This window comes from Arachis ipaensis, chromosome B1 (assembly GCF_059453495.1).
Source record: "Arachis ipaensis isolate K30076 ecotype BB chromosome B1, ASM5945349v1, whole genome shotgun sequence".
Lineage (NCBI taxonomy): Eukaryota > Viridiplantae > Streptophyta > Magnoliopsida > Fabales > Fabaceae > Arachis > Arachis ipaensis.
The window spans coordinates 20,739,976-20,751,912 of NC_142436.1; the positions used below are offsets into that span (position 1 = coordinate 20,739,976).

At 34.1% G+C, this 11,937-nt stretch overlaps 1 protein-coding gene across 1 annotated transcript; it reads right to left on the reverse strand.

The window, feature by feature from the left end:
• Positions 1-3,453: 3,453 nt before the first annotated feature.
• LOC148575909 (uncharacterized) lies at positions 3,454-6,223 on the reverse strand. Its single transcript, XM_088502616.1, has 3 exons — positions 6,199-6,223; positions 4,590-5,051; positions 3,454-3,908 (listed from the first exon to the last, which is right to left on the reverse strand). Exons 1-3 carry the CDS (start codon positions 6,221-6,223, stop codon positions 3,454-3,456), a joined length of 942 nt encoding a protein of 313 aa, XP_088358742.1.
• Positions 6,224-11,937: the final 5,714 nt, after the last annotated feature.

Sequence of the window (11,937 nt, forward strand, 5' to 3'; positions counted from 1 at the left end):
AATGTACCCGTATCTTGATATTTAAGATTCAGTTGAGCTAATTGAATATATCATATTAGGTGGCGTAACTGGGAGCGTGGTGACCGACAATATAGATATCTGAATCTAGCTCACTTTAGGAAGGCATTTGATGAACTTCAGGAAGGGCAGGTGTGTTTTAATTAAAGAAGTATTAGTTTCGGGTTTAGGGTCTGGGACATAATTATGAAGCATTGTTATTGTTATTGGTATTGTGGGTTGTAATCATGACTTTCCTTTATTTTTTCCAGTTTGTTTGGGTTGCTTATGCTGTGGATCGCGTGGATCCGAACATAACTCCTGCTGAAATCTACATGCAGTCGGTTGTCTGGAGTGCTACAGTTCTGTTAGTGTCATTTGAATGTATCGAGTGGCATGCTACCGATAGGTTTAGGCGATAGTTCGGTTTCGTTCAGGGAGTACCTAGTCAGGAGCGGAATCTGGACAAGGTGCATGGAAAAGTCCTGACTGATCTAAGAATCTTAACTGGACCATGGCACCGAGTCATTCAATTTGGGTGATGCATTGGACAAACAGGTATAACTACGTTCTATCTGAGCTTCCCATACCTTCATAGCATCCATTGGATAGTTACATGTATTGATACCGATCAAAATTTGGGGACCACTTGAACTTGTCGAATCTTGTGGGTCAAGAGAATGGATGAGGATAATCAGGATATGAATGAGGGTAATCAGGATACTGATGAGGGTAGTCAGGATATGGATAATGACAATGAAGAACAGGAGCCACATTCGCCGCATATATCACCTCCAAATCCACTTCCACAAGAACAACCTCAGTCCTCAAGGCAGTATGTACATCAGACACAGTTTACCCCATCATTTCCAATACATCAACAATATTGGGGTATGTCACAGTTTAAAACAGGAAAAGAAGGTTCTTTTAGCCAGTTGCTTGGGTTCATGGCTGCAGATGCAGAACAATCACAATATGGCCATCAGCCTGAGTTCATGGCAGGTAGGTATTCGTTGGATGCGAGGTATCCAGGCCATACCTCATCGGTTGCTTCTGGAGGGTTCGTATCTATTGACTCTAGTAGGAGTGATGGTGGACGCGGAGTTCTTAATAGTCAAAATCCTAACCGTGTTTCTATGGGACTCATTGAGGAAAATGCTAACACACTCGAGCAAGAGACCAATGCGTATCTAGTAGATGACCCGAATGACGAGGACGATGATGAGGAGGATGATATAGAGGAGTTCGATGAGGATGAAGAATCTTGTAATGATGGTATTATGTTGTGTATTTTGCTTTACATGTTCGATTAGTTATTTATTTTGTGTTCATAAATGGTATCTCTGTTTGGTTTTTCCTGAATGATATGTGGTATCTATGTTGGTTTGATTACCTAATGTGCTACATTTAATTGTATTTTTTAAATTGTATACAGGTTAGGCACGCACTCTAGATGACAAAATCAAAGCTTACAATCTGAGGATTGATCCACCACGTCGTAGCGCTAATCGCTACACTCTATCTGTCTTCCAAAAGGCGGCCAAGAAATGCAAGAGCTTTGTGAAGGATGTAAAGTGGGCAATCAGAAAGTAGTTGTGGTGTAATGTATTTATTTAGGGTTTACTAATGTGGACTATGTTTAGAGTACTTTGTATCTATTGGACATTATGTATTAATGACCTGGACTATGGTAAGATTACTTTGTATGTTTAGAGTATTTATGCATTAATGAACTTATTCAGGTATTAAAGATCTGGACTACGTATTAATGCTTCATAAAATCTTAATATTGCTACAGATATCATATCAATATACCTCATTTGGACAATTGAGATCATATTATATAATGCTACATATATCAGGTCATGTTAACTCAATATGAGAATTCATGTCATATTATACAATGTTACATATATCAGGTTATGTTAACTTAAATGGACAACTCATGCCATACTATATAATGCTACATATATAATATCATCTTAGACTGTGAACCTATTGAGCAGCTCTGTCGGCATTTGCACCAACTGACTGACGACATCTGCTACGACTGTGTCCCTCAGCCCCACATAGCCCACATCGCCTAGGACGACGTAACATTCGCGTGTCCATCTCATTCAAGAAGCGCGTCATCCTGGGGCGACCTTTCGTGATGCGTCTCAAGTACGGATTCGGTACAAACCGAGGTCCGTTGTAAGCAGGCCATGTAGTAGGATTACCTAGTGGCTTAAACCTTGCTCGGTACAACCGCTGAACTTCGTCCATCTTATAGACATCATGCACATACAATTGCCAATCCAGTCGCTGGTTGGCACAATATGCGAACACATGTCTGTAGGGGATCCGGTCCACCTAGAACTCACCACAGTCACATCGAAGGTCACGTAGATCGACTGCAAATTCCAGTCCGCTTAGCATCTCACGCACCTCAAAGACCTCATTTTGCCGGTCAAAGCAACTAACCTGAATGTTTCCTGATGCAAGTTGGTTTGCATGCAACTTCGAGGTCACGACATCAGAAAACACATGGCCAGCATTAATTCGCGCTTTTGCCTCTGCTCTTTTTTTGGTGAACAACTCGTTTAGCCTGTATAATGTTGTCTTCACAATAGCAGTAATGGGAAAATTGCGTATACCCTTCAATACTGAATTGATGCATTCCACTAGATTCGTCGTTATGTGACCCCATTGGTATCCACCATCAAATTCCAATGCATACTGTTCGCGAGGAATTCAGTTTAACCAGTTTGTATATGCCTCACCCCGTTCCTGTAATCGTTGGTAACGCACCTCGTACTCCCGCACCGTCCTCAAATATCCTGGAGGATAACAACATAAAAAAAGAAAAATAATAGAGGTCAAAACAAATGTCGACGGTAACTCTGTTAATAACTTACTTAAATTTACTAAATGATTACCAATGTTGACGACCAATTTTTGGAGGTACGGTGCCTTGAACTTTCTCAGAAAATTTGACTCTATATGCCTTATGCAAAACATATGAAAAGCTCTAGGAGGTGACCAAGCTCTGTTACTGCGTTCCACAGCTGCATTGATGGATTCGTGTCGGTCGGATATTAGACGCACACCATCCCGAGTGACAACATGTTGACGGAGGTTACTAAGGAAAAAGTGCCATGCATCAGAAGTCTCTCCCTCCACAATAGCAAACGCAATTGGGACTATATTATTGTTGTCATCCTGTGAAACTGCCACTAGTAGACAACCCTTATACTTTCCGTACAAGTGAGTCTCATCCACCTGAACAACTGACTTACAATGTCTGAATGCCCTAATACAGGGGTAATAACTCCAAAATACTCGATGCAGTATCCGAATATCACCCACCAAGTCATCACCTTGATATGCAGACATAGTCTCAAAATAGACAACAGCTGATGGCTCCTTATGACACATGGCATCAAACCATATAAGCAATGCTTCAAACGATGCTTCCTAACCTCCAAATATTTTTTCTACTGCCCTTTGCTTAGCCAACCATGCTTTCCGATAACTAACGGTGTAGTTGAACTTCGATTGCACTTCTGCTATAACCGATTTTACCTTTAAGGAGGGGTCAGCCTCAACCAATGGCTTTATTGCTTCTGTAATTGTGATAGAATCCAGCTTCGAATGATCCTGTGAAATGGTGGCTCTGGTACAGGTGTGACTACCATTATACTTCTTTATAACCCAACAGTACTTCCTGCTGATCATGCTAACCCTGATAAGCCAATCACACCCTGACCCATATTGTGTACACTTGGCATAAAATGTCAACGGCTCAGACTCATACACCCTGTAGTCTACGCTTCGTCGTATGGTATACTCTTTTATCGCCTTAATAACAGCTTCCCTGGAACTGAACTCTATACCAACGGCAAATTCACCATCTGCGACAATAGGAATTTCTGCTGGGACAACCACCATAGAAAAAATTAAATTAATACACAGATATTTCAAAACCGATAATAAGGGTAAATCAACATTCACTACATCTAGTATGATATACATCCAAACCAGACATCATGTTATTATGTCACTCTAAACAAAATAAGAACATCAGCATCAGATGTAAAAACCGGACCGGACCGACCAGTTCGACCATCAAACCCAATGAAGGGTCCAGTTCATTGGGTTTGAACCGTACAAGGCATCGATCCAGTGCGAATAATAATTACAAACTCACGTAATTTTTAATAATCATATTGTAGAGAATTTTATTATTATTTTCTAATAAGTACTTGTAGTATATATATAACAGTAAAAAAAATAAAATATTTATTGTTCCTGTTCCATATTGGTTTAAAATAACTTAATTTTTTTAAAATGTTAGCAAACACATACATTTTCAAGTTTCTTATTTAACATTCGTGCTAATTTTTTATTTTTTATTTACATAGGACCGGGTCAACCGGTTCAACCACTTACCCAGCAGTTGAACCAGTGACCCAGTCACCTGAACTGTTCGAGCACCAGTTCGATCCTGAGAACTATGACATCTATTTGAGTAAATAATGGTAAATAAATACTAATTTATTCATAACTAAATCAATAACCAACTAAAAAAACTAATACGACGAATTATGTACTTGTAGTCATATATTCCGGAAACTCCGGAACATGCATGGCTTCCAAGTCCAAAACTCGCATGAATGATGGCTCCTCAAACGGCACTTCGTTTGCGAGTGCATTTGCCACCTCTGTCACATCTGGAGCCGTAGTTCCGTCACCTTGATCTTCATCTCCATCTGGAGCAACAAATTCGTAGTTGCTTTCGAACTCTTCTTCACTGTCACTGTTATAATCTTCCCGTAGAATATTCCAGTCGGCCTCAGATTGTTCAAACTCAACATACAACTCGATGAACGAGATCTGAGCCCAATTTTTAATATACATTGAAAATATCTCTTGCATGCTCTCTTCGTCCGTCACATATTTGGTTTGAAACTGGACGAATCCACCAAACAATGGTATGGGATATCTGTATAGAATACAGGATATTTTTCTTGCCCTCTCAGAATTAATCTTTTCACAGATCACACCTTTGAGCTCTTCAAATGAGATGATAAAAAGAATAACAACATCTAGCAGCTTTTCACAAATAAATTTTACTCCTTCAGACGTTTGTAACAAAATCTGACCAAAATAATACACTTTTAGTAACACTCTGTCACTCATTTCTCTCAATCACAAAAAAAAATCATAACTTTAGCTACTAGATTTTCAGGTTCAAAACAAGCAATGGAGAAACGAGAAAGAAGAAATAGAAGAAGCAGCCGTTCAAGAAGCGAAAGAAGACGCGAGTAAGCTACCACCAGTTCACTTCACACTTTTATATAGGCCTCTTAGCTTTAACGAACTCACACCCTTCGACTAGGTTAATCTGATTCAAAAAAAATTTTAAAAAATGAAATCGGACCGTGCGATTTCATCTAGCAGTTCAGCCAAGCTCATGCAAAATGGAGGGTCCGAGTTCAATTCAAATTCTCAACATGGAACTCGGACCATGCAATTTGTTGTCCCATTTCATATTAAAAAACCAAGCTAAAGCTACACGGAGGGTCCGATTTCAACCTTCCGGAATTTAAATTCTCTTACCATACAAATCGAACCGTGCGATTTGTTATGCAAAAGTTTATAACCAAAGAACTCGCACGGTCCGAGTTCTTCTACCTCACACTGCCAAAAATCTGTCCCTCTTCTTTCTCTCATTCAGACATTCTCTAAATACCTTTCACTCGTTGACTAGATGCTTAAAAATGAATGTTTGATTAAGATTAATGAAAAAAATAAATTTATTCTATGTGATGTGATAATTCAATTTTTTCTTGATTTAAGACTATTTTAATGTTTTAAGGCTATTTTGATGTATTGTGAGACCATCTATATCCTACATATTATTGTAAATAATTTAGAATTATCTTTATATTTAAATATATTTCTAGAGTATTTAATCACATTTAAAATTTTATTGATTTGTTCAGTTTAATTTGTTTATTTTCATGTTATAGATTTTTCTTAAAAAAAAAAAAACTATAAAGTAATCAAGTTCTGAGACAGAATGGGGTGTAGCGAGTATAGAGCATGTATATATCTGCAAATTTGGATATAGAAAAAAAATTTAAAATACCTATAGGTATTGAAACGAGTAATAGAATAATAGATGAATGTTTAGAATGGATATAAATACTTAAATACCCATCTTGTTTCGCTTCATTGTCATTCCTAATTATGGATTGTTGTGTACTCCTTTACAAATAAGAGTTACAAATAAGAGTATGAGGTAATTTAATAGTTTGAAGTTTATTTAGTGGAATATAGTATTGAATTTTATGGCAAGATGGTAGAAGAGATAATAGTTTTAATAAAGGAATAATTTAGATGAATGATTAGAGAAATTCAATAGTTATATTATTGATAAGTTATGAAAAAAATACAAAGATATTTTAGAACTTGATATGTTTAATTTTTTCACTTATGTGATACAATGAGTTTAATATTAGTCTATTTATAAACATTACAAGTGGGATGCAACACAACTAACTTAGAATTTCTAGACAATTTTTTTTAGATATTTTTAGATATTATCTTAGCATACATTTCCAGTAATCATTTAATTTATTTATTTAATTTTTAGATTTTTCTATCAAAATATTTAGATATTTACTTTTACCAAACAAAGTTACGAGAATTATAGAGATTTCTACAAATGTATATCATAATTAATACTGCTCTTTAATACACATTTGTGAACTCTAGGCATCTTTCTAAATAGTTTAAACTTTGATCTTGGTAGCATTTTAGTGAAAATATCAGCCAGTTATTCATCTATGTTTTAATATTCGATTTTTATTTTTTCTCTAATATAGCTTCTCGTATAAAATGATACTTGATACTTATGTACTTGATTCTACTGGTAAACTGGAATGTTTGCCATTAGTTTGCTAATTTGTTATTGCACATCATAGTTGTTAGATCTTTCTATTGCTCATATATGTCTTCAAATATTTTTTTTAGTTATATTGCTTGATTAGTAGCATTTGCAATTATAACATACTTGACTTTAGCAGATGATTGACCCACAATTTTTTGTTTTTTTTTATTCCTAAGAGAATATTTTTTATCCTAGTGTAAATGCATATCTAGAAGTACCTTCAAGTCGTCAATTGATCCTGCTTAATCACTATCAATATATCCAAGTAGTTTTAGATCTTTAATAAATTTATCGAAAATGCCATATCCTTTTGTGTCTTGCAGATATCTTAAGATTCTTCTTACAACTCCATAGTAAATTTGACTTATCTTTTACATAAATCTGGACAATAGAATTATTGCATACATTATGTTTGATTTTGTGATAGTTAAATAAAGGATGCTTTTTGTGAGACTTTTGTATTGTGAAGCATCTGCCTCTCCATATCCATCTTCTTTTTGTAATTTTTCATTATGAAATAGAAGAGTAGACATTGCCGTATAATTAATCATCTTAAACCTTTACAACAAATTTTGAGTGTATTTTTCTTGGGAGATGAAAATTTCGTCTTCATTTAGATTGATCTCAATATCAAAAAAAAAAAGTGCATCAATCCTAAGTCAGTCATTTCAAATATTTGCTTCATTTCTTCTTTGAATCTCTAATAATTGTCTTATTATTTTCTGTGTAGATGAAATTATCCACATATAAGAAAACTATGAGAGTGCTTGAATTATCTAGCGTTCTAAAATAGAGTGCAAACTCACTTTTGCTCTTCCTGAATTCATGATTAATGAAATGTTGTCAATTCGATTGTACCATACTCACAGAACTTGCTTAAGTTCATAGAGCATTTTTTTAGCCTTGACACCTTATCTTCATGTCCTTCTACAGTGAATCCTTGTGGTTGATCAATGTATACTTCTTGCTCAAATTCTCTATTAGAAAGATAAATTTCACATCAAGTTGATAGATCTTCTAGTGCTTTTGTGTTGCTAGTACAATGAGTGCTCTTATTGCATCTAGGTGAGCTATTTGTCACGGTAAATTTTAGAAGGTTAGATTTAACGGTGTTTGTATAATTTTTGGAGTTTTTAAGAATGTTCTAGATGGTTTCAAAATGTTCTAGAATGTCTTAGAAAGTCCAGAATATCCTAGAAGATTTTAGAAGACTTTAGAAGGTCATAGAGTATTCTAAAAGAGTGTGGATATATATAGAAGTATGAAGAGTAGTATGGAATAATCTAGAAGTATTAAGAAAAATATGGTAGGACAAATAGTTGTAGTGAAGATTTTGGATGATCAATCTGGATCGTTGATTAGATTTAATCATAACCACCATTGAGGAGGTGGATGGCTATAAATAGGAGTGAAAGTTAGAGTTTGGGGATGTGAGTCATTTGAAACAAACACTTGAGTAATAAAGTGTTATTTCTACCAAAACTTTCTTTCTCTTGTGTTCTTAGCTTTTTTGCTAAATATTGAGGGTTAGCTTAACTTATCTTAGCTCAAGAGGTTGAGTTAGTTCGAGTGTCGGCATGGTAGCATTGGAGTATGTCCAAGGTCGTAACAATTTGGGATTAGAGCAAGGTTCGAGAGAGAGCACAAGTGTTTATAGGTATGAATTCTAGTGTGACCATGGAACATGTTGAGTTTTAAAGGGGAAGGGATGCTATTCCTTCTCAATGAAAAAATAAAAAGGTGCGTTCTTCAAGTGAGTTTAGAGGTAAGAACTTTAACTTATTAGAAGAAATAGTTTCTATGCTGAAAAATATTCTATCCTCTATGGATGAGCGCTACCAAAGGATAGAATACGACAAGGGGACCCTCAAGACTCACGTATTGGAAGAATAAGATGCTTTTCAAAAAAAAGCATGCTCTAAATCAAAGAGAAGTTTGAAAATTTTTTAAAGCTATTTGAGAAAGTTTGAGTTTGGTTCGAGGAGGAAAAATCTCGACCAACCATTAGAAGGGAGATGGTAAAGATTGATCTCCCAAAGCCAAAAGAGTTCAAGGGCATCAGGGACGCTCGAGAGGTGGAGAACTTCCTGATGAGCGGATATTTTATACGCTTTTTGGCATCATTTTCATATAGTTTTCATTATATTTTATTTAAGTTTTATTAAGTTTTCATAGGTTTTAGTGAAAAATTCACATTTTTGGATTCTACTTTGAGTTTGTGTGTTTTATGGTGATTTCAGGTATTTTCTGGCTGAAATTGAGGAGCTTGAGCAAAAGTCTGATTCAGAAGCAGAGAAAGGACTGCAGATGCTGTCAGGATCTGACCTTCGTGCACTCGAAGGAGCTTTTCTGGAGCTATACAAGTCCAAATGGCACGCTCTCAATGGCTATGGAAAGCTAACATCTAGGGCTTTCCAGAAATATATAATAGTTCATACTTTGCTTTTGAAATGAAGGCCCAAAATTGGCATTCAACGCTAGTCACCAGCTCTATTCCTAGCGTTCAGTGCCCACAGGGGAGCAATTGGCGTCCAACGCCCCCTAAGGGATACTAGCTCGTGAGAGACACTCAAACTCAACCCAAACACTCACAAAGTGGACCCTAGAAGTGAATTTTCGCACTACAAGACTAGTTTATCTTATTTTCTGTAATCCTTAGTTACTAGACTAGTATAAATATAACAAAGATCCTCATTGTTAGAGGACTTTTGATATTTGCCCATTCGAACCTTTCACTTTTATTTTCTGTACAGTATGAGTCACTAACCTCCTAAGGTTAAGGTTAGGAGCTCTGCTGAGTTTCATGGATCAATAATATTACTGTTTTCATTCAATATGTCTGATTTTATTCTCTTATGCAACCTCGTTCTTCATCTTATGAATTGATGGTGACCCATGACAATCACCCTTATTCTACATGGGTTCCGTGCGATTTCTGATCCGGATAGCGTTGAACTAAAGCTAGAGATTGCATTGCGGGTTCTAATAGAGCATCTGAGCAACTTTGGATATGTGACATGAAATCTTGTTGACTATGGGTGTGTGAGGTCTCTGTGGCATTAAGGCTAGAGTCAGAGAAACAGCACTTTCTGATCCGGAAGATCTGCCTTGTCTGTGGCACCTTGAGTAGGATCGTGAAGGGGAGTAGATTGCTTAGAGCTTCATCTTCTACTACAATGAGAAACCTAGAGGTGGCTTGATAAGAGGACATGAGTCACTTCAACATGGTGGATTGCTGCAGTAGAGGAGGTTAACTTGATGAGAGGACATGAGTTAATCACTTACGGCTGCCATTGAAGGAATCAGAAGGTTATTGAAGAAGACAATAAGAAAAGTTAATTCGGAAAGACAAAGCATTTTCGAAGTCTCAACCGTTCTCATACCATTGAATTCTTATCTATCTAGTAATGTTCTATTTATCTGTTTTACATACTTTTCGTGACAAACTCTAATTTCTATCCGCCTAACTAAGATTTGCAAGGTATCCACTGCTTGCTCAAACCAACAATCTCCTTAGATCGATCCTCACTCACTTGAGATATTACTTGGACGACCCGGTATACTCAAGAGGTTGAGTAAGTTCGAAGGTCAGTACGATAATGTTGAAGTGTGTTTAAGGCCGTGACATATTGGTGCAAATGTCTCTATATAATCTATCTTAAGAATTTGTACATATCCTTTTACTACGAGTCTTGCCTAATTTTAAATAGATCTATTGAGACTAAATTTAGTCTTGTATATATATAATTTGATTTCAATAACATTTTTATTTAAAAGGTAATTTACCAGCTCACAAGTGTTATTCTTGTCGAATATGATTTTTTAATTGTATTTTTTCATTCTTCTTGCTTTTTTACTTTCTCAAAGTTTGTAAGCTCCATCTCGACAAAATTACATGTTTCACATATATTTTATAATCTTTTTTTTGAAAAAAGAATCAATAATTGTTGTTATTGTCGAAAAAATTATGCTTGTTTTTTCTTATTCTTGTTCTTCTAAACTTATATTTATAAGGTAGTTGCGATACTAACACAACAAATCTACAATTTCAAAATACATAAATTTTTTTTTAGACCAAAAAAAAAAAAAAACACACACACAAGTTAATGACAAATTAAACATATAAAGTACAAGAACTAAATATAAAATTCTAGTTAAAACTTAAAAATTGTATATCTTATACTCTTTCAAAACTCACACAAATTACTAAATACAAAACACAAAAAAATTGTAATTGATAAAAAAAAATTATAAAAATTTCAAACTAATTAATAGTGAATATGTATTCAACATCAAAGAAATACAAAAAATAAAGAAATATAAAATTATAAATTTAAAAAATTGAAATATTATTAGTTATCTTTTGTGTGATATATATATATATATATTTAAAAAATATTTTAAATACAAAATTTTAATATATTTTTTTTGTATGTACAACTTTTTTTAAAAATTTAAGTTAATAGGAGGAGTCAACATAAATAATTATATTTTTAATAAGTTTCTTTAAGTAAGAATTTTTTTGGATTTATTTGATTTTTTTTACATAATTTTTTATTTATTTTATGCTTTTTTTTTTAATTCACCAAGCATTGAACGTTAGACTTTTTAAACATAGAGATATAATACTATTTTATGATACTATTTTTTTAAAAAAATTTAAACTAATAAAAAAATAATATAAATTATTATATCTCTAATAAATATAATCTTAAAAAATAAGATTTTTTTATTTTTAATATTTAATAATTTTATACGAGTTATTTTTTTGCTAATTTATTTATAAAGCCAAAAGTTTAAAAATGAGAAAGAGATTAGAGTCAAATTTTATTTTATTTTTGTAAATTCTTTTTAAATTATGATTTAAATATATTAAAAAATTCAAATTAAATATGCACATTATTTATTAAATAGTAAATACAATAATTCAATAAAATATTCATGCTTTATAGCTTTTATAGTATTTAAAAATTTGTCGAGAATTTATTGCGAAATTCTTAAAC